Source organism: Carcharhinus amblyrhynchos, chromosome 25 (assembly GCF_965287045.1).
Source record: "Carcharhinus amblyrhynchos chromosome 25, sCarAmb.v2.hapA, whole genome shotgun sequence".
Classification (NCBI taxonomy): domain Eukaryota; kingdom Metazoa; phylum Chordata; class Chondrichthyes; order Carcharhiniformes; family Carcharhinidae; genus Carcharhinus; species Carcharhinus amblyrhynchos.
Window position 1 is genome coordinate 41,095,146 of NC_137348.1, and position 24,081 is coordinate 41,119,226.

Genomic DNA, 24,081 nt, shown 5'->3' on the forward strand with positions numbered 1-24,081 from the left:
AGTAAGATGGCCTGCTAACATTCACTGCCAAAAGTCTCATATAGTAGTGTAATGATTACGTACTGGACTAATAATCTACAGAATGAGAGTTCAAATCCCACCATGGTAGTTTGAGTTCAGTTGTATATTTTTATTCTCAAATCAAAAAGGCTGAAATTAGTAATGGTGACCACGAAGGTGTTGGATTGTCATAAAAACCCAATATTTCACAAATATCCTTTCAGGAAGGAAATCTGCCTCCCTTACCTGGTCTGGTCACATGTAATTCTACTCCCATACCAACGTGGTGACTCTTAACTATCTACTGTTGTATAAAATTAATACCAGAGATATAAGAAGACCCACCCATGATACCAACCCAGAGATGGCCATGCCAGTATTGCCCATATCCCAATTAGTCAGTTTGATTAAAATCTAGGCCAGGATGGAAACCAATGATCCAGGAGGGAAAATAAGGGCAGGAAACCAGAGGAAAGACCCTGTTACTGATCCTTTCTATGTTTCAGTTATGTCAACATCTTATTCAGGAATAAACATAGGATTTAACCCAAACTGCAAGAGTGAAGCATCCCTGTGTGGACTTCTCAGCAAAAGAAGCTTTTATGTCCTGTTTAACCCAGCTTTGGGACCTGCTGGTTCCTGAATAATTGGACTGGGGTAAAAACAGAAAACATTGGAAATACTCAGCAAATCAGGTAGCATCAGTGGAGAGAGAAACAGAGTTAGCATTTCAGACTGATCATTCATCAGGACAATGAAGGGTCACCAACCTGCAGCACTAACTCTGTTTCTCCTTCCACAGATGTTGCCAGACCTGTTAAATATTTCCGGCATTTTCTCTTATTTCAGATTTCCAGCATCCGCAGTAATCTGCTTTTCGATTAGACTGGGATCTCCTCCGAGTATGACAACATTCCCAAACAAGATGCAAACTCGGGGATATCCAGTGCATGCACCAGCCTACTAGTGGACAAGCGCGATACTCTCATCTGCCACTGCTAATGCCGGCTGGATGGGAGAGGTGAATTTTGTTCTGTAATTGTGTATTATCGTACAGGTGTCAGCGTCATAGAAGAGGATTTCACCTCCATCATAGTCCACCAGCACACCAATCGATTTTGGGCGCCTCAGCAGATCCAAGGTCTTCAGCTGGCCATCATGGGCGATTGAATATTCTTCATCGTACCGAGAGAATACCCAGGAGAATGAGTTATAACCAAATCGGGACTCGTGGCTGGAGCCTTTGCGGGGAAGGCAGCCGTATGCCAGGCCTACTTTATAGGCACAGCTATTTCGCACATCCACTCTCCATGTGTGGCACCCGCTCTGGAAAGACTCCAGCGTCAGGGCATTTGGCCAGTGCTCAAAGCGTTCAGGACAGTCCGGATACGAGTGGACTTTCTTCTTGACAAAGGTCAGTTTCTTTTTATTTTCAGACAGTATCAACGACGGGTGCAGAGTTTTCTCATCAATGTGCAAGTCTTCAGCATCTGAAACAGGAGATTTGCCCATTACAATCTTTACAAACTAGAGTCACAGAGCACAGAGATTTACAGTGTGGAAACAGGCCCTTTGGCCCAACTTGTCCATGCTGCCCAGTTTTTACCACCGACCAATCCCACTTGCCCGCATTTGGCCCATATCCCTCTATACCCATCTTATCCATGTAACAGTCTAAAGGCTTTTTAAAAAAACAAACTTGTAGCATGGGTTAACTTGTTACTCTTTTGTTTATAAAATAAAATTGTGGGTTCAAGTCCCACTGCAGAGACTTGAGGTACAAAATCCTCAATCCAGACCCCAATCCCAGGCCCACCCCCAGGTCCCAGCCCCAGACCCAGACCCAGGCCCAGACCTCAAGTCCTCCCCCAGGCCCAGACCCATCCCCAGACTCCAACCCAACCCCCAGACCCCTGCCCAACCCCCAGACCCCCGCCCAACCCCCAGACCCAGCCCAATCCTCACCCCCAGACCCATCCCCAGACCTCAGGTTCACCTCGAGACTCCAGCCCAACCCCAGACCTATCCCTACCCTAGACCCCAGGCCCGCCCCCAGGCCAATCCCCAAACCTCAGCCATAATCCCGGACCCCACCCCCACCCCCAGGCCCACCGCAGACCTCAGCCCCACCCCCACCCCCAGACCCCTGCTCCGTCCCCAGACTCCAGCCCGACCTTCCAGACCCCAACCCCACCCTCAGTCCCACCCCCTGACCCCAGACCCGACCCCAGCCCCAGGCCCACCCCAAGACCAAGTCTCAGATCAGTGTGTGGATGTTTAGTGAGAAGAATGAAATTTGAAATATCTTTTTAAGTATCTACCCAAAAATCTAATAGTGGTTGTGTTTGTGTTTAATGTTTAACTGTGGATATTGTTTGATGTGTAAGTCTCATCCAGGGGCCTAAGTCAGGGGAGAAACACTTCCTACCAACATCAGCTGAAAGAATGAATTCAGGAAACTGGGTTGAATTGGTCTCTGTTGTACCTGAGCTCAACAAATCCCTGTGTTTTAGAACAGATAAATCCAGACACAGTGTGTGTGACCGGCACTGAGTGTGACCTTGGACAGAGTTTGGTGAGGAGGGCAGTAGGAATTGGTTGTTCTACAGGGAAGGAGCTGAGCTGTTGGTATCTTGTGAATATCTGGTAAGTGGTCAGAGTCTATTTTACAGAGGCTTAAATTGGTTCTGCAGTTTGTGATAAAGATTAATTAAGATCCAAAAGGAAGAAAAATGAATGAAATAACAAAACAATTAGTTAAAAATCATAAGTCTGGCAGGATAGGTGATGTGTCACGGCTGTGGGATGCTCATGGATACAGCTGTTATTCAGGGTAAATGCCTGCAGCCTGAGGAGCTTTAGCTCAGAGTCATTGAGCTGCGGACACAGCGACAGGTCAGTGAGGGAGAGTTTCCTTGACCCTTTGTTTCAGAAGGCAGTCACACCCTTTAGGATAGAATCTTCCGGTTTGGAAAGTGGTAAGGGATAGGAGGGTGCAAGTGCAGCTGAGGCAGGTAAGGGAACCCAGAGGGCAGAAGTGTCTGTCACTGCAATTGTCCAACAGGTTTGGATGAAAGTGGGAGCCGGAGGGTGGATTGGCTGACTGACCATCACACTATAGTACAGGAAGCCATTCAGATGGGGGGAGCGCATAAGAAGGTAGAGGTCATAAGGGACAGTATAGTGAGGGGTGTTGATACTGTTCTCTATAGCAGGGATCAGAAGTCCAGAAGGCGATGCTGCCTTCCTGGTGCCAGGGTTCGGGACATCTGCTCTGGGCCGAACAGGAACTTGCAGTGGGAGGGAGAGAGTCTTATTGTCGTGGTTCATGTAGGTATCAACTACAAAAAAAGGTTCTGCATAGAGAGTTTGAGGAGCCAGGCATTAAGCAAAACAACAGAACCTCCAAGGTTATAATATCTGGATTATTACCTGAGCAGCGTGCAAATAGGCACAGGGTACATAAAATTAGAGAGATGAATAGGTGGCTCAAAGACTCGTGTGGGAGAAGTGTGTTTCAGTCATGGGGCACTGGCTTCAGGACTAGGGAAAGTGGAGGCTGTTGGGAGGTCCTACATCTGAACGGTGCTGGGACCAGTGTTCTTACAAACCACACAACCAGGGAAATGGAGAGGGCTTTAAATTAAACAGAGGGGTGGATGGTTCTGGAGGAGAGGCTTAAAAAGCAAAAGGATAGGACAGCATTGTAAGGCAGCTCTTTAGGTAATGACACCCAGAATGTGTCAAGAAGAGACAGACTGTACAAATATAAAAAAAAACAACAAACAGGGTCAAAAAGGGAAACAATGGTTAGAAGGTAGAATTAAGGGCTCTTCACTTACACACATATAGTATTGGGCACAAATTCAATGAGCTAACATTAGAAATTGAGGTTAATGGATATGATCTTATAGACGTTACAAGATCATCAAAACTGGAAATTAAATATTCAGTGGTATGTAAAGATAGGAAAGAAAGGGTGCTGGGGTTTGTTAGTATGAGTTGGAAAAGTAGCAAGACGTGATCGTGGATCGGAAGGTGTAGAATCCAAATGGACGATGGTAAGAAAGAATAAGGGAAGAAGACGCTGGTGGGAGTTGTCGATCACCCCAACCCCCTCCTAACAGTAGCAATACTGTAGGATGGGGAATAAATCAGGAGATAATGAGGGCATGTTAAAAAAAGGCTATATTTCAATCACTATTGACTTTAATCTTCATGTAGATTGGGAAAATCAGATTGGCAGAGGTAACCGTGAGGAAGAATAAGAGTGTGTTCAGGACAGTTTCCTAGGATAATATGTTGTGGATTCAACCAGAGATCAGGCTATTTTGGATCTGGTAATATGCAATGAGACAGATTTCATTGACAATCCCAAAAGATTCACCAGGAAACAGTGACCATAACATGGCGGCACGGTAGCACAGTGGTTAGCACTGCTGCTTCACAGCTCCAGGGTCCTGGGTTCAATTCCCAGCTCGGGTCACTGTCTGTGTGGAGTTTGTACATTCTCCTCGTGATTGCGTGAGTTTCCTCCAGGTCTTCTGGTTTCCTCCCACAGTCCAAAAGATGTGCATGTTAGGTTGTTTGTCCATGATAAGAAATTGCCTCTTAGCGTCCAGGGTAGCTGAGGTTAGAGGGATTAGTGGGTATAATATGTAGGGATATGGGGGTAGGGCCTGGGTGGGATTGTGTTCGGTGCAGACTCGATGGGCCAAAGGGCCTCTTTCTGCACTGTAGGGTTCTATGATTCTATGATAGAATTCAGCATTCGTTCTGAGAATTTGAGTCAGAAACACCCTTGCTGCACTTAAATAAGAGTAATTCTAAAGGAATGAGGGCAGAGTTGGCTGGAGTGGACTGGGAAAGGAGTTTAGCAGGAAAGATAGTTGATCAGCAAAGGCAGACGTTTTTGAAAATAGTTCATGAATCAATTCTGACAGAGGGAAAATGTTAGAATCCTTTATAAAGGATGTAATAACAGAGAATTTAGAAAAGCATAATATAAATCAGTCTGGCTTCATGAAGGGGAAATCATGCCTGACAAATCTATTAGAATTCTTCAAGGTAGTAATCAGCAGGATAGATAAAGGGGGAGCAGGTGGAATGTAATGTAGTAAAATGTAAAGTTATGTGTTATGGTAGGAAGAATAAAGGAGCTGAATCTTATTTAAATGGAGAAAGACTGCAGAAAGCTGCAGCACAGAGGAATTTGGGGTCCTCGTGCTTAAGTCACAAAAAGCTAGCATGCAAGTTCAGCAGGTCACAGGGAAGGCAAATGGAATACTGGCCTTTATTTCCAAGGGAATGTGTATAAAAATAAGGAAGTCTTGCTAAAACTATATGAGGCACTAGTTAAACCATCCTGGAATACTGTGAACAGTTTTGGTCCCCTTATATAAGGAAGATATTCTGACAGAGGCAGTCCAGAGAAGGATTACTTGGTTGATCCCTGGTATGGAGGGATTTTCTCATGAGGAGAGGTTGAGTAGGTTGGGCTTGCACTTATTGGAGTTTAGAGGAATGAGAGGTGACCTTCCTGAGACATATGGGATTTTCAGGGGGCTTGACAGGATAGACACAGATTGTTTGCTCTTGTGGGAGAATCTAGGACCAGAGGGCACAACCTCAGAGTAAGGGGTTGCCCACTTAAGACAGAGATGAGGAGGAATTTCTTCTCTCAGAGGGTTGTGAATCTGTGGAATTATTTACTGCAGAAAGCTATAGACACTGGGTTGTTAAGTATGTTCAAGGCTGAGATAGACAGATATTTAATCAGTAAGGGAATCAAGGGTTGTGGGGAGAAGGTGGGAAAGCAGAGTTAAGGATTATATCAGATCCATCATGATCTCATTCAATGGCGGGGTAGACTCGATGGGCCGAGTGGCCTGCTTCAGCTCCCACATCTACTGGTCTTGCCCACAGTGTCAGATTTCATTGACAAGACCCAGCTCGACCTCACTGCTGCCTCACTCGACCCCTCCACTGTCTCTGGACGGAAACACTGTTTGTCCAACATCCAGTAGAGCAGAAATTTCCTTCAATTAAATATTAGTAAGAAAGTATCAAGAGGATGGCGGCTCAGTGAGCAGCACAGATATTTCACAAGATTGTCAGAGGATAGTCTGTATAGGTTTCTTGTAGGGGTTGCTGAACCTTGCTCACAATCCAGTACTGACCCAAGTGTGTGTTGTCGCTGCAGCTACGTGACAACAATTTAACTGCAGGGAGCCTCACATTAAACATAATCCCCTTTTTTCCCTCACTCAGCACGTGAACTCCAGCGGCAGTTACTGACAGCAATTAGCATCAGGCAAGTCTGCCTATGGTTACCAATTCCACATTCTATCCACTCTCTCGAGAAAGATGTATCTCCTGAGCTCCTCATTGGATTCACCAGTGATTTCCAACAACCAGGTACTTATTTGTCAGCACCTTCAATCCAATAAAACATCCCAAAATTTGACATCAAGCCAAATATGGTGATACTGGGGCAGATGGACAAAAGCCTAGTCAATGTGTTGAGGAAGGAGGAAAGAGTGTGTGTGTGTGTGTGTGTGTGTGTGTGTGGGGTGGGGTAAATGAGGGAGGGTGGGAGTGAGGGGAAGGAACTCCAGATCTCGGAGACTAATGGGGGAGCAGTTAAAAGCATCGATTGTCAGGAGGCCAGAATTAGATGAATGCTATTATCACGGAGGGTGGTGGGGCTGGAGGAGATGACAGATATAGGGAGTGCTGAATCTATGGGGATATTTAACTACAGAATTTTAAAATAGAGGCATTGTCTTCCAGTCGAGCAATGTGGATTAGTCAGCACAGGTTGATAGGGTAATGGGACTTGATGCGAGAGAGGTCGCAGGCAGCAAAGCCTTGGATTACACGAAGCCGTCACCGTCTGCCAGTAATGACTGACCTGCAGTACAGATCATGGCTGCAGATGCCCACAGGTTACTGAGGAGGTGACTGTGAGCACAGGCAGGGTTGAAGTTCAGCTTGTTTGAGTCTTCAGGCTCAAGAATGCCCTCTGCTTCCTCTGCCCTGGAACAAAATAATTACATTCAGATCATAAAAACAGAAACACACACAGAACGACTGCAGTGCTGTGTCCAATTCGACATTTAGGAAGGATATCAAGGCTTTGGAGAGGAGATTAGAGGGAGGGACTTCAGTTGTGTGGACAGACCAGAGAAGCTGGAGTTATTCTCCAAGTATAGGGGAGATTTACTAAAGATATTCAAACACATGAAGGATTTTTATAGAATAAATAAGGAGAAACTTTTTACACCAGCTGCAGGACCAATAAGCGAATGAAGAAAACACCAATGGACACATTGGCTTTCCCCCCCAGTATTAATAAAATGTGAAAACTTCACTCCCTGGCCCAGCTCCATCAGTCATGTGAAGCTATTGTGTGTGAATTTGTGTCCACAATCATCTTTAACTTCAAATCTCCCTGTTATTGTAGGACTGAAAACTGCTGAACCCCAGATACAAAGATCTCACAGGGTGGGGCCGGGCTGGGGCAAGTGGAGGGGGCAGAGTTAGGGGGCAAAGCTATCAACCCTCCAGCATTGTCCTGAAATCTCCAGGACTTAAAGCTTCATCTCCATGAGACTTGCCAACTTTCTGTTCAATGAGAATCATTTGACAGGGGCTAAAAAGGCTGTTTGACCATCTGAACAGAATCATGGGATAAATCTCCAGTAATATGTTGTCACCTAGAGAGGAACTTACATGATTTAACCTGGGGGTAAATGGAGGCTTTACACTGATGGTAAAGAGGCTTCAATAGCTAATATCAAGGATGGCCCAATGTTAAAATAAACCACAGTCATAATGAACTAGGTGCAGCCTGGGATGGGAAGGTGAAAGGTTCAAAGAAAGGTCCACATGTTTGTTGAAAGCTGTAGTAAGTGGAAGGATTGATAACATTCTGGGAGGTGGCTGTAAGATGCAGATCATTCATAATGTTCACAAATCATTGTGAAATTAAAGAGTGAACTTGCGTGAACTTGGAGCTGCTAAATCACGGCAGGGCCATGAGGCAGGTCAATGAGTTCAGTGATACAGTTTAGTCGCTTGATGGCTATCCTTGCAGGTGTGGCCTGAGGATGAAACGCCTGGACCCGTACATCCAAAAGGATCAGAACTTCACAAACGGGATTCCCACAATGAAGAGGGCAGCTTTATCTTTACCACCCTTCCTTCGAGAATGGAAAACAGAATGAGATCCCTGGAGGCGATTACGGTGCAATATTTTTACAAGGGATCTAAATGACATTGTGAACTGCAGGAGTAAAGCTTGAATGGATAAGGGTGTGTTTAGTGACACTACGCAGTTGGTACTGATTCAGCCTTGAGGTGTGGGGACAACAATCAGACAATAACCTCGCTCAATGTACAATCTGATCCAATCAGAATGGAAATTCTCATCACTCCATTGGAGTTCTCTACAGGGTTAAATTCAATATGAAATTCGATCCAGTTATGATCAGAGGTGGAGCAGGGATAATAGCAAGAAAATGCTGGAGATACTCAGTGGTTCAGGCCAGCAGGTAGAACAGTGGCAATAAAAAGTGATTGAACTGAAACGTTAACTCTGTTTCTCTCTCCACTGCCTGATCTGCTCAGTGTTTGCAGCATTTTTTTTATTTATGATTTCCCACATCCACGGTATTTTGCTACTGTCAGGCTGGGGATTCAGCTGAGGCACATCATTAACACTCTGGTCTAACTGACATCCTAAACTGCAGTAAAGCTCCAATGGGTTTTGCTGGGTTTGATATCAGTAGTCGATGTTTGTTCTGTTTAATTGACAGGATGTACCTTTCAAATATTTCCTTCTGGCATTTCTGCAGAGAGAAAGAAAGAGAGAATTAAGTTATTCAGTCAACAGAAGTAATTTTAAATGAGACAGGATAGTAATGGACTATTGCTCACCACAAGAGCACTGTCATCCATTTTGGTCAGTCTGTCTACCAGGTAGTTTTTAATGTCAGTTAACTTCTGCTGAGACTCCATCCAGAAGGTTTTCTGGGTCAGGATGCTCTGTTGGACCCGCTCTTCCTCATCATGGATCACTTCCAACAGTCTCTGCTCCTCATTCTCGCACAGCTCACGTATAAAGTTGAGACGTTGGATGGTCAGTTCCCTGGCACCGCTGGCATTAGCCTGTTGGCAGGAAGGTGGATAGAAGCCATCAGTAAGGCAGCACGTTGGCGCAGTGGTTAGCACTGCTGCCTCGCAGCTCCAGGGACCAGATTTCCATTCCGCCCTTGGGTCACTGTCCGTGTGGAGTTTGCACATTCTCTACGTGTCTGCATGGGTTTCCTCCAGTTTTCTTTCACAGTCCAAAGATGTGTAGGTTAGAGGGATTGGCCACAGTAAATATGTGGGGTTACAGGAACAGGGCCTGGGTCAGAGACATTCTGTCAGAGAATTGGTGCAGACTCGATGGGCTGAATGGCCTCCTTCTGCACTATAGGGATTCTATGAGCTGCAACCAATGGTGTTAATCGGAGCCACAATAACCTCAATCAGTGAGAGCAGCCCAGAAAGCTAAAGCAGCATTATCATAACAACTTACAATTTATACATAGCTTAATGTAGCAGAACATCCTCGGGAACCTAATCACATAAAACTTTAACCTGAACCACACCAGGACATCGTAGAACAAAGGACAAAGTCACAGGTTTTAAGGAGTGTCTTAAAGGGACAGAGGTTTAGAGAGGAAATTGCAGAGATTAAGGCAGGGATAAAGTTCTCGGTAAGAAACATTCAGTAGCAGTGTGCTGCTTGAATGTTGCTGTTTGTTTTCTCACTCCCTCTATTGGAACGTTGATCACCTTCCCGGACTTTCCCAAACATTTCCAGCTACAGAACCTCCCAAAACTACTGAGAAACATTCTTATTACATTGAAGAATCTTACCACAAAACAGTGATTATTATTGCACAATAGGTACAAACATACAAAAAGATGTTTCTGTGTCTTATATGTCTCTGTTTATTATAATAAAATATTTCTGTAATTCTGGAAAGCTTTATCATTTTTAATGGATGCATCCATTTTCACTCACCCTTCTCAGTGTCCACCCCCACCCCAGAGCCTGACCTTGGGTTGTGTGGAACCCAGTGTGGGATCCCTTGCTCTACCTTTTCCTCCTTCCTGGTAAATGAGAAATATATCTTCTTTTCCCTTCAATTTTCCAAGAATTTTAAACTTCCAGAAGGGATGGTCTGTCTTATAAACAATAAACATAAACAAAACTCTTCACCAATAACACTTGGATCTTTATTGTAACATTAATCTCTTCCACTGCTTCCTTTTTGTTTAAATTAGTGAGGCAGACATTGAACTCAGTCACATACAATAGATTCAAGATTTTCTCAATAATCTTTCCCTCACAACTGGTAGGGCTGAAATACAAACAGAAAATGCTGAAAAATCTCAGCAGGTCAGGCAGCATCTGTGGAGAGAGAAACAGAGTGGAATTCTCTGAACATGCCCGCGGTTCGGATTCTCCAGTCCCAGTGAATGAAGTTTGGGCTGATCACCAAATTCTCTGATCTCGCAGGCAGCAATGGTGGGGCAAGTGAGATCAGAGAATCCCTCCCAATGTTTCAAGTCCGTACGTCTGTCTCCTCTTTAGTGGGACTGATTGTCAACAATCAGGAGTATGGAGACACAGAGGGATCTGGCTGTGTAAGTCCACAGATCCTTAAAGGTGGTGAAGAAGGCATATGGCATGCTTGCCTTTATTGGATGGGGTATAGTGTATAAAAGTTGGCATGTGATGTTGCAGTTATGTAGAATATTGGTGAGGCCACATTTGGAATACTGCGTCCAGTTCTGGTCACCACACTACCAGAAGGATGTGGAGACTTTGGAGAGAGTGCAGAGGAGGTTTACCAGGATGTTGCCTGGTATGGAGGGTCTTAGCTATGAAGTGAGATTGAGTAAGCTAGGGTTGTTCTCCCTGAAAAGATGGAGGTTGAGGGGTGACCTGATAGAAGTTTATAAAATTATGAAGGGTATAGATAGGGTGAACAGTTGGAAGCTATTTCCCAGGTCGGAAATGACAAACATGGGGGTCACAAGTTCAAGGTAAGGGGGGCAAGGTTCAATACAGATTTTACACAGAGGGTGGTGGGGGCCTGGAACGCACTAACAAGCAAGGTGGTTGAGGCAGACACGCTAGGATCATTTATACTCTATGCCTGTCCAGTAAAGGCAAGAATGCCATATGCTTTCTTCACCACCTTTTCCACCTGTGCTGCCACCTTTAAGGATCTGTGGACGTGCACACCCAGATCCCTCTGTGTCTCGATATTCCTGATTGTTGACAATCAGTCCTACTAAAGAGGAGACAGACATACAGACTTGAAACATTGGGAGGGATTCTCTGATCTCATTTGCCCCGCCACAACTCCCTGCGAGAACAGAGAATTTGGCGCTCAGCCCAAACTTCATTCACCGGGACTGGAGAATCCGACCCGCAGGCATGTTCAGAGAATTCCACTCTGTTTCTCTCTCCACAGATGCTGCCTGACCTGCTGAGATTTTCCAGCATTTTCTGTTTGTATTTCAGCCCTACCAGGACTAGATTGGGTAGAGGTAGAGAGACTCTTCCCACTTAGAAAGGATAGCAGAACGAGAGGGCACAGCCTCAAAATAATGGAGGGGGGGCAGTTTAGATCGGAGTTGAGAAGGAACTTCTTCACTCAAAGGGTGGTGAGTCTCTGGAATTCTCTGCCCATTGAAGTGGTGGACGCTACCTTGCTGAATATATTTAAGTCACGGGTAGATAGATTTCTGATAGGGGAATTAAGGGTTATGGGGATATCTAGATAGCCACATGAACAGACTGGGAATGGAGGGATACAAATGGATGATCTAGTTAGGAACACATGATCGGTGCAGGTTTGGAGGGTTGAAGGGCCTGTTCCTGTGCTGAATTGTTCTTTGACAAAGGATGATGGCATGAAAGATAGATAACCTGTTGAGCTTGCCTGGCTGACACTCATACTCTTGCAGTTTGAGGATTTAACAGTTTATTCAAGTTTCTGGCTTGCAATGTGGCTGAACAAGTTACTGCTGACAAGTTCAGTAATCACTTCAAACTAACTTCCGTGTCAGTAGAGAGCAGACTGTGAGATACCCAGTGTGGTTAAGAGTTCTTCTCTCTCCATTTGTGAATGACACGTTTCCACAGGCATTAACTGGATGCTTTTCTCAGGATCGAAGTAGGCATTTGTGCCACTTGCTGACAGCGATTATTTGATCTGATCTACAGCCTGTTTGTGGGATTCAGTCCATTCCCACATGGTGGTCTCTTGTGTCAGATGGTGAAGGGAGTCAGACAACAAAACAAAGTCAAAAATGAGAAACTGCAGCATGAGAGGAACGTGAGTAGATTCCAATTGGCTGAATGTTTGTTGGATCCACAGAGTTTGCAGTAGCTTCACCTTTCCCTGGGTCAGCTGCTGAACACGTGACTGAGGAATTCAGTTTTGCTTTCATTGAACAAGAATTTGTCTTTGTTCAAGGTGAGGTTATTTTCTCTAAGACGTTACAGGCACGCGTGTTGGCGTGTTTCGATTTCAGTGTGACTGTAGATGAGAAAGTTATCACTGATGTTCAGTAGATATTCAGCTCCTGGGAGTGGAACCTGAATCATCAGCAGAAATATCTCAGCTTCTGGGTTGAGACTCTTGTATCGATAAGTCTGATGTGAATGGTGAACATTGTAAGATACCCCGCCTCTTAGACATGTTTAATTTGATAGTGACCTGTACTGAGATCGAGTCGGGCAGCACGGCTGCCTCATAGCACCAGGGACCTGGTTTTGATTCCCAGCTTGGGTCACTGTCTGTGAGGAGTTTGCACATTCTCCCTGTGTCTGCGTGGGTTTCCTCCCACAGTCTGAAAGACATGCTGGTTAGGTGCGCTGACCTGAATAAGTGCCGGAATGTGGTGACTAGGGGATTTTCACAGTGACTTCATTGCAGTGTTAATGTAAGCCTTACTTGTGTCTAATAAATAAACTGTTTAAACTTTTAGCAAAATATTTAGCACCATTCATTTTTCTCTATGATGTTCTAAGTTGTTGATGTCAAGTGTCTTTCCTGTTGTAGTTTGTTTGGTGACCACATATCAACACAGACTCCAATCTGCTCCTCACTCTTGGATTTCTTGTCAATTTGTTTGGTCAAGACCCATGGGGTAGGTACAACCCAAACTTTCTCAATAATGGTTAATGCATTTGATCTACTTGCTTTTATTAACCGAGACATACAGTTTTAGAGCAGGGAGATCCTGCTGGAACATCATAAAATGTTGGTTAGGCCACAGCTAGAATATTGTGAACAGTTCTAGAATCCAGATTATAAGAGTGATGGAATGGCACTGGAAAGGGAGCAGAGGAGATTTAACAGGGTGTTACCCGGACTGGAGAGTTTTAGTTATGATGAGAGATTGGATAGACTGAAGTTGTTTTCCTTGGAGCAGAGGCTGAGTGGGGACATGATGGAGATGTATAAAGTTCTGAGGGGCAGAGAGTAAACAGGAACAAACGTTTCCCCTTGTTGGAGGGTTCAATGACCAGGGGCAGCAGGTTTAGAGGGGATGGAAGAAAGATGTTTTTCACTCAAAGGATGGTGGAAATCTAGAACGCACTGCCTGAAAGGGTGGTGGAGGCAGGGACCCTCATAACATTTAAGAACTATTTAGATGTGCACTTAGACATACAAGGCTATGGGCCAATTGTTGGAAAATGGGATTAAGAGAGTTAGGTGGTTTATTTTTGATTGGCTCAGATGTGATGGGCCAAAGGGCCTTTTTCTGTGCTGTATACCTCTATGACTCTATGTCAAGATCAAGGAGACACTGAAATTCCTACTCTATCTATCTTCTGATATGAAATGGTATTTGTTGTTGAAGTGTGACTGGGGGGCACATTCAGGTCTGAGTACTGTTTGCACATAACACCTTCCAATTTCCTGATACTAGTGAAGCGATCAGTATAAGGGGCAGCAATGGTGGCACAATGGTTAGCACTGCTGCCCCACAGCGCCAAGGATCCAGGTTCAATTCCGGCTTTGGGTGATTGTCTGTATGCAGTTTGCATGTTCTCCCTGTATCTGCATGGGTTTCCTGAGTGCTCTGATTTCCTCTCACAGTCCAAAGATGTGTGGGTTAGTGGATTGGCCATGCTAAATTACCCCTTAGTGTCCAGAGATGTGTAGGTTAGGTAGATTAGCCAAAGTGAATGTGTGGGGTTAGGGTGGGGGAGTGGACCTTAGGTGCATGCTTGATGGGCTGAATGGCCTATTTCTGGACTGTAAGGATTCTATATAATTTAAGAATGTTGTTGGTTTGTGTGTGAATTGCGTATATGACTGTCTGTTGCTGCATAAAGACCGATTCGCTGATTCTCCTGATTTGACACATCATTCATTCTTTTATCTTTGAATGCGATTGATATTTCAAAAGTCCCACAAATTTTCGGGTGGCGTATCACTGTCGTGAGAGAAACTTTTCATATTTCCTGCTTTGCAGAGAGTGGGGTATTTCTAAAGTTCACTGAACGTTTCGTTTCCCAAGACGTTAACGTTAAGACATTAGCATCTACATCAGAGCAGCCAATGGCCATGGGTACACGTGGCTGGTTGCTGAATCCAAAAGAGAACCTATCCGGGGCCATCCACCTCTACATTGGCTACATTCAGTCACCCTTTTGTAGTGCTACCTGTACAGGGTCCCTCCAATGGCATTGCTCAGAGCAGCTCATTCTGCTGACGGGCAGCAAAATGATTGACCTTTCCACAGGCTTCACATTGATCCCTGGAACTGACTTCGGAGAAATGCCCCAAGTCTCTGGATTTTCATTCTGGGGGGGGCAGGATTGCCCCTGAAAACAATACAGAGGCAGCCCCAGGGGCTCCTGTGCTATTTAAACCACCTGCCTCCGTGTCCCAGTTATGATGACAAGAATAAAACAATAAACAATCCCTCCCCACCCAACAAATTCTCCATGCCCCATTTATTTCTCATGGCTCCCACCCTGTTGCCAATCTATGCCCCACACATTCTCATGGTCCTTTGTAGCCCCTATGCCAACTTAGAGTCGAGGATTACGGGAAGCACGGAGGAAATTGGAGTTAAGGCCACAGTTGGATCAGCAATGATCTCATTAAATGATGAAATGGGCTCAGTAGGTCAAATAGTTTATTCTTTCCCCTATTTCTCATGGTCTTACGAGATAGGGAGGGCAAGAACATGGAGGGATTTGAAGGTAAAGATGGGAATTTCAAATTGAGGTGTCTGTGGACAAAGAGGCAATGCAGGAACCAATCATCGTTAGGACAAGACTTTATGATGTGTGTGTCCTGGAGCGGGCCAGTCCTGGAGAGGGCCAATCCTGGAGAGGGCCAATCCTGGAGAGGGCCAATCCTGGAGCAGACCTTTGGGCAAAGTGGAGGCCTGAGGAAGGAGCTAGTTTTCACCCCAGAGTTTCACACTGTCTCCATCCATAATGCTGACTGGAATCAGCACTAATAATAAGCAGGGCTAAGTAGTCACCAGAATCAATATTAGCCAGAATCAGCAACAAAGATTGTGCAGAGTCTGCACATTTTCCCCTTGTCTCTGTGGGTTTCCTCCGGCTGCTCTGGTTTCATAGAATCATAGAACCTCTACATTCAGCCCATCGAGTCTTCACCGAACACAATCCCACCTAGGCCCTACTCCCATATCCCTATATATTTACCCACTAATCCCTCTAACCTACGCATCTCAGCACACTAAGGGCAATTTTTAGCATGGCTAATCGGCCAAACCTGCACATCTTTGGACTGTGGGAGGGGCACAGGTTAGGTGGATTGACCGTGATAAATAAATTGTCCCTTACTGTCAGGGGTCTAGCTGGGGTAAATACATGGGATTACAGGGCTAGGGCCTGGGTGGGATTGTGGTTGGTACAGACTCACTGGGCCGAATAGCCTCCTTCTGCAGGGTAGGGATTCTATAATTCTAACATTCACCCCAATCATTGCCATCAGCAATACATATAACATCACTGCGGTATCCTGAATATGGTGTTGGATCTCAAAAGGATAAAAGGTGCAAACTGCGCTCTCCGAACATGTCACACCAACAAGAGAAGCAGCTTGTCCACCCAACTGCACAGAGATCACAAGCGTTAGCCAGTTGAAGTGCTGCAATTGGCTACAACACCAAAAAGGAAATAAAGACTTTTCACAAACCCCAGAACATCTCTGAGTGCTTTCCAACCAAAGACATTCCTTCTGAAATGCAGTAGCTGCTGTGGTTCACCAAACAAGGGGCAGAAAAATAATCGAGAATGAAAGGGCTGCTTCATGAGGAGAGATTGAGTGGAATGGATCAACATTAAGTTCAGAAGATTCAGAGGGAATCTCATTGAAATGAAGAACATTTTTAGAGGGGTTGACAGGATAAATGTTGGGAGGATGTTTCCCTCAGCAGGAGAGTCTAGAACATGGGGACACAGTCTCAGGATAAGGGATCAGCCATTTAGGACCGAGATGAGGGGAAATCTCTTTGCTAAGGAAGAGTGAGGTGAGAGTTACAGCCCTTGACCTCAAGCCAATCAAGAAGCCAAAATGCAGCCAAGGTGGTACAGTGGTTAGCACTGCTGTCTCACAGCTTTACAGACCTGGGTTCGATTCCTGGATTGGGTCACTGTCTGTGTGAATCTGCACATTCTCCCCATGTCTGTGTGGGTTTCCTCCGGGTGCTCCAGTTTCCTCCCACACTTCAAAGATGTGCAGGTTAGGTGTATTGGCCATGCTAAATTGCCCCTTAGTGTCCCGGGATGTGTAGGTTAGAGGGATTAGCGGGGTAAATGTGAGGGATTGTGGGGATAGGGCCTGGGGTGGGATTGTTCGATGGGTCGAATGGCCTCCTTCTGCACTGTAGGATTTCTATGATTCTATGAAGGAGCCCAGGGAAAACTCAAGTCATTGGAAATCAAGAGGAAAATTCTTTACTGGTTTGAGTTACTTGGCACAAAGGAAGATGGTTGTGTGGGTTGGAGGATCTTGGCTCCAGGACATCACTGCAGGAGTTCCACAGGGTCGTGCCTTAGACCCAACCATCTTCAGCTGCTTCATTCATAAACCTCCTGCCATCATAAGGCCAAAAATGGGGACGTTCGCTGAAGATTGCACAATGTTCAGAACCATTTGTTACTCCTCAAATACAGAGCAGTCCATGTCCAAATTCAGTAAGATCTGAATAACATTCAGGCTTGGGCTGATAAATGCAAATATCATGAAGCCACACAAGAGCCAGACAATCACCATCATCAAAAAGAGAGAATTCAACCATTTCTTCTTGATATTGCTAAATCCCCCACTGTTAACATCACGGGTGCTACCATCGACCAGAAACTGAACTGAACTAGCCACTTAAATACTGTGGCTACAAGAGCAAGTCAGAGACTGGGAATCTTTTGATGAGTAACTCACTCCCTTACTCCCCAAACCCTGTTCACCAGCTTCAAAGAACAAGTCAGGAGTGTGATGGAATTCTCTCTGCTTGCCTGGATGTGTGCAGCTCCAACAAGAAAGCCACCCCATCCAGGACAAAGCAGAATGCTTACTTGCACACCTTCCTCCACCTTCCACACTTCCTCCATCACTGATACACTGCAACAACTCACCAAGACTCCTTCAATAGCACTTTCCAAACCCACAACCTCTACCACCTAGAAGGACAAATGCAGCAGATATCCAGGAACACCGCTCTCTGCAAGTTCCCCTCCAATCTGACCATCCTGACTTGGAAATATATCACTGTTCCTTCACTGTCGCTGGGTGGAAATCCTGGAACTCTCTCCCTAACAGCGAGGTGCATTCTTGAATCACTGCATTCCATTGTTATGTATCTTTATCACGTGGAATGCAGCGGTTCAAGAAGGCAGCTCACCACCACCTTCTCAAGAGCAATTAGGGATGGGCAATAAATGGTAGTTTTGCCAATGAAACTCACATGATATGGATGAATAAAAAATACTCCCATCTCCTCTGCTCCTTCCCCACTCCCCTGCACTGTTTCAATCTATATCCACTTCCCTGTGAAAACCAATCTGTAAAATGTAATTCTTCCAGTTCAGAAAGCACGTTGCCCCCAAGACCTGTAACTGGAGTGGGTGACGGTGAATTGAGGACACTTGCCTTAACGCTGTGGCTTTTATGGTTCAGTGTCTCTGCCGTGAATCTCTCCACCGAGGCTAATCTCAGCTGTAATTTCTCACAAACATCAACCAGTTTATTCTGGGGAGGGAAAAGAAAGAGACAGTTATTCTTTCACATTCGGGATCAGTGAGCAGTGAAAGAAATATCAAACCGCGTGGCGTCAGTAACACCAGGAGGAGTCGGTATATCTTATTACAGCTAAGGTATTTGTAACTTGAGTGATCAGAGAGTGCACAGGTCTTTATTTTACAGTTTCTGTGAAATGATACTTTTCCCTTTAACACAGGCTTAAACGGCCCAATTTCAACCAACTCACATTTAACTACTTACAGTTTGTTTGAGTACAGGTGTAGGGTCTGGGTGGGATAGTGGTCAGTGCAGACTCGATGGACCGAATCTCTTCTGTACTGTAAGGATTCGATGAACTATATTAAAGTGTAAGCCTTATCTCATTGGTAGCACTCACATCTGAGTCAGAAGGATGTGGACTGAAGTCCTATTTCAGAGATGCAGAATGAGTTGCTGAAATGCAAACAAACCACCACCCCGCCCCCCCCGCTCCTGCCCCCATGGCACTATTTCAAAGAAAAGCAAGAATTCTTCCTCAAGTCCTGGCCAACATTTGTTCCCCAATCAACATCATTGATTATATATCACATGACTGTTTGTAGGAGCTTGCTGTAATTTAATTGGCTGAACCCTTTCCTTCATCATAACTCTTTGGAAGTATTTTATTTATTGATAGGAACGGGGACATCACTGGCAAGGCCCAGCATTCATTGTTCATTCCTAACTGTCCCATCAACTGAATGATTTCCTTGGCCATTTCAGAGGGCAGCTGTGAGTCTGGAGCCTCACCAGGGAAGGACATCAGTGAACCCAGTGAGGGTTTTTTTTTAAACAACAATTGACAATGATTACATCATCACTGTTACTGGGAGATTAGCTTTTAATTCCAGATTTTATTCATTGAATTCATATTCCACCAACTGCTGTGGTGGGATCTGAACCTACGTCCCCAGGTTATTAGCTTGGGCTTCTTGGTTATTAGTCCAGTGATGTCACAAGATACCAGCATCTCCCCCTAGTTAATTAGTGGCAAAACGTTTTGGAATGTTCTGAGGCTTTGAAAGGCGCCATATAAATATTATATTCTTTTGATGCGTTGGTCAACTGGTATCACCGTGCCTGAGGTGTGCCCATGACCATAACAGAGCCGCCAGGGCCAATCATCGATTCCCTCTTGAGGAGCAACTAACTCTTTCAGAGTTAGACCAGCAAATTTTGCGGCGATGATTGGGGAAAATGGGCGGGGAAAGAAGCCGCATCTTTCCATCAAAAGGTTAGGCTCAACAACAAGGTGGCCGTGTTCTGATGCAATAAGAAAACCATCAATGAAGGGAGTTGGGGAGGGGCCGGTTTCTCTAATCTTGTATTCCACAGCATCAGGATTCTGGGAGGTTTAGATTGAATAACAGAAAGAGGCCATTCTGCCCTACTGGACTGTGTTACTGATTATGCTCCCCATGATCCTTCTGCCAATCTATTTAGTTAATTTCATCTTTTCAGTACATCCTGCTGTCCCTCTCTTCTTCATGTGTTTGTCTCGCTTTCTCTTGAATGCACAGCTGCACCTTGTGGGAGCAAGCGTTCCATTCTCAACACTCTCTTGGTAAAGAAGGTTCTCCTGAATTCTCAACTGGATTAATTAGTGACTCTCATATTCAAGGCTCCTGGGTTTGATCTCTCACCTACATGTGGAAAAACTCTTCTCTCCATTGACCTAATCAAATCTCTTCATAAATGTAAAGACTTTTATCAGGTCACTTCTTAACCTTCTCTTTCCTCCTTCTGATTGTTGGGCCTATTTCATATCCGTGCAGCAGTGGGATTGGGTTAAAAGGTGCCAGGTTAAAGTGCCAATGGCACAGCAGAGTAACTCCCTGCTGTCTGATACTTGTCCAACTCCAAATGATTCAGTCTAAATCTGTGGCTGAACATTGGACATCGAGACACCAGCAAGCACACTCTGCAGTGAATCTGGGCACAGTCACTGAACCTTGTTAGTTAGATGGTAAAAGGGCAGAACCACTTTGCAGTTCCACAAGGCAATATTACTGGTTCTGCAAGCGAGAGATCCATGATTCCTATCTCTCCACTCTGGCTTTAACAAGGGATACTTAATCCTCATCTGGGTCCCTGAGATTGTTGCATGTCTCAAAGGTTTAAATAGAAAGGAAGGTTGCAGGGTCATTTGTCGTAGCAGACAAGAAGACTCCTCTTGGCCAGCCTTGTTTAAGAATTGAGATGGCCTTGGAAGTTGAAAGTTTATTATTGTCACAAATAGGCTTACATTAACACTGCAATGAAGTTACTGTGAAAATCCCCTAGTCGTCATACCACAGCAACTATTTAGGTACAGCGATGGAGAATTTAGCATCGCCAATGCACCTAACCAACATGTCTTTCTGAATGTGGGAGGAAACTGGAGCACCTGGAGGAATCTTGTAGGGATTCAATGGAAAGAAACAGAGATATAGAATCATAGAATCCCTACAATGCAGAAGGAGGCCATTCAGCCCATTGAGTCCACACTGACCCTCTAACAGAGTTTCAAACCCCAACCCTCATAACTCCATATATTTACCCTGCTAATCTCCCTAAACTACACATCTTGGGACACTAAGGGACAGCTTAGCGAGGCCAATCAACTTAACCTGCACATCTTTGGATATGTCCTGGACTGATAGGAGGAAGTGTCAAGTGGTGAAGTTCTGTGGATGTGGGCAGGCCGAAAGAACCAGCTACTTTTTCCCTCCCTTTTAATTCTGAATATATCTATCCATACAGACCACTAGAGAAAGAGCGATATCATTTTAACATTTATCTCTGGCGATAAACGGCTGTTCACAAATGGCCGACCAACACAAGAACACGGGACTGAGGATCAGGAGTAAGCCATTCGGCCCTTTGTGTCTATTCTGCCACTCAATAAAATCCCGGCTGAACTAGTTGTGGTCTCAATTCCACTTCCCGACGTGCCCCTGATTACCCTCCATTCCCTTGTCAATCCCAGCCCAGCCTTGAATAAATCCGATGGCCCTCCAGCCACCGCTGCTTTCTGAGGAAGAGAATTCCATTGACGATCGCGCCTCGGAGAAAATAATTCCCTCATTTCAGTCTTAAAAGAGGGAACCTCCTATTCTGAAACTGTGTCCCTCGTTCTAGAATCACGCCCCTCCCTACCCCACCAATGGAAGCATCCTCTTGGCAGCCTCTGAAGCCCCCTGCACCCCCCCCCAGGATTTAAGATCACCCCTCATTCTTCAAAACTCCAATGAGTATAAACCCAAGCGTTTATCATAGGATAAACCCTTCACCACAGGAATGAGTCAAGTGACCAGTTTACACAATTAAAGTATTGCCAACTGGGAAAGATATAAAACAGAGAACCCCTTTCATGATTATGTTCGCTCTGGAGATAAACGTTAGAATTATCCCCAAGGCTATGGAGCCACTCACGGAGATATTTGAAACCTCCAACTCTGTCGCCTCATTTCACCCAAAAAGTGGAAGTTGAGGAAGGACAAGGAATCTCTCTCTTTTTACTGTCTGAACGTGCAGGAGGCAGTGTTGCTGCCCTCCTCCTGTGTTCTGAGTGCGTGCAAACAAATGAACCCTTTGAGTTCACTCCATCTTGAGTTTGCCACGGGGGTATTAATAGAATATTGGGATTCACCGGAACGGAGGGGTTGGGAACTATACCATTGCTCAGAATGAAGGAAGCAAATCAAAAACACCTTTCTGTTTATGGACGGCTAGTGAGAGGGAAAGAAACATTGTTTAAATTAACCCCTCTTCCTGTTTGTAACAGTTTAATTATGATCTTGTAAAGCAGCTTGGGTTGTTAAAGGTGCTATATAAATGCAAATTGTTGTGAAAGAGCCAGTGGCTGGAACTCTACCACCTGGCCAGCCATGGAATCAGCACTGATGTAAAATCCCACCCAGTATTATTCACAGTGCTGCAACTAACAGCATTCCTGATCATAATCACATCTTTAATACACATTCTGTACATCCTATCACACCCCTCACTTGAAAACTACTGAGAAAACACTGGGAGCAAGGAAAGAATTTGACAAAGAGCTTTTTCACATCAAACGATGAACCATTTGGAATATCTGCTTTTACACTGAGATGTATTTCCATAATGAAAATCATGTAATTCTGCGTTGTTAGATAACCTCATTCACAGCTATAGTGATACACCAGCATCGGTGTCAATGTCTTGAGATATTAAAGGGTGGAGGGGAAGTGGGTCAGGCTGCAATACTCACCCATCTAACTGTCAGCATAAACTACATGTTCATAGATAGTCACTTAGTCACGGACAGGGAATCAGAAGGTATGTGTCCTCAGGGAGTCAAATAAAATGTCTTCTGAAAACAAGGGTGGGGGGTGGGGCACTGGGCAGGGTTACACAGAGGATTAATTGGAAAAAGGCAGCAAGCTGGCAACACTGGACAAGCAGGGCAAGTGGCTGTGAACAGAGGGGCAAGAGTTAATGACTGAGAACCTTTAATGACAAGTGTAGACACTCCATGCACTGCACTAAAACAAACCCATCTGTATCACACTACATGTCATACCAAATGTTAACTATTATGAAATGTACTTCACAATTTTATTTCAATGAAGTGTATTGTGGGGAAAAAAGTAAAAGAAACAGAAAAGATATTCCAGAGAGAGAGAGAGAGAAATACAGAGAGAAATTGACAGACAAGCAGTACAAACAACATTCCAAAAGACGTGCTAGTTAGGTGCAGAGATGCCAGAGTGTGGCGCCTAGGAGCATTTCACAGTAACTTCATTACAGTGTTAATGTAAGCCTTGTGACTAATAATAAACAAATAAAGACAAGTTAAATATTTCATATATTCTTTCAATTTTTTTGCTGCATTCTTTAGTACATGGATGCTTTGGATGTGGATATCTTTACAATTTAAGGGGAGAGATCTTGATTGTGTGCAATAGTGTATAATAGGAGTTAGTTAACTGCTTAATATCATCCTGTTTTATTTGCTTTGAAGTTGATGTAGGATCATTATCACCGAACTATGCCAAGGCACAAAGTTAAGTTCCACCCCGATGGGTTTGCCTGTCAAAGTGCTGCATCGTTTGAGACGCATTTTGCCAATTGTGATAACCCACTACATAAAGTCTGACCTGGCTTCCACTGTTTTGAATCAAGACATGTGATTAGAAAATTGGTCTACAGAGAAAACATATTATACAAAGAATGCCTGATTATAAGCAGGAACACTGTTAGCCCCAGCACTGTGAATAACCCTGCCCCATTCATGTTGGATGTAAGTGAGAGATGGGAAGGAGAATGGTTTACTCAAGCTACTGTTTAAATAAATCAATCTGCAGTCTCCTCTCCCTGAATGTTTCCACAGTCTGACTCCAAACTAAATGGTTATTATGGAACACAATGAACTACCAAAGATCAACAAGTTAACGTGCTAATGTTTCTCATCTGCCTCATGCTTTAAGTTCACTGAGGAGTTCTGGCTCATATGATTCCTGGCATCTTTCAAAGTTAAACCAACCGAGTCACTATTGCACTCAATAATACAACCCTGGGAATCAATCTTAAATTTAAGCTTCCATTTGCTGTGTCCAGAACTGATTACTTTATCCTCTATAGCCATATCCTGCTGAGCTTTCAATAGCACTGTGCAGAGTTTACAGATTTCCTCTCCATTGCGGAGAGGTGAGTGGATTTGTTCATTGTGTCTGTCTAATACTGGATAAGTGTTGAAGCACACATTCCATAA

The 24,081-nt window shown here is 44.6% G+C and overlaps 1 protein-coding gene across 1 annotated transcript in view; it reads right to left on the reverse strand.

The window, feature by feature from the left end:
- Window positions 1-110: 110 nt before the first annotated feature.
- Window positions 111-24,081, reverse strand: part of LOC145358394 (B box and SPRY domain-containing protein-like) — a 29,429-nt gene continuing 5,458 nt past the window's right edge. Inside the window, exons 2-6 of the mRNA XM_080212427.1 lie at window positions 18,219-18,317; window positions 8,941-9,171; window positions 8,827-8,852; window positions 6,914-7,038; window positions 111-1,490 (exon numbers count right to left, since the gene is read on the reverse strand). Coding sequence (XP_080068553.1) covers window positions 964-1,490; window positions 6,914-7,038; window positions 8,827-8,852; window positions 8,941-9,171; window positions 18,219-18,317 — 1,008 coding nt within the window. The 3' untranslated portion in view covers window positions 111-963. The remainder of the gene's footprint in view (window positions 1,491-6,913; window positions 7,039-8,826; window positions 8,853-8,940; window positions 9,172-18,218; window positions 18,318-24,081) is intronic.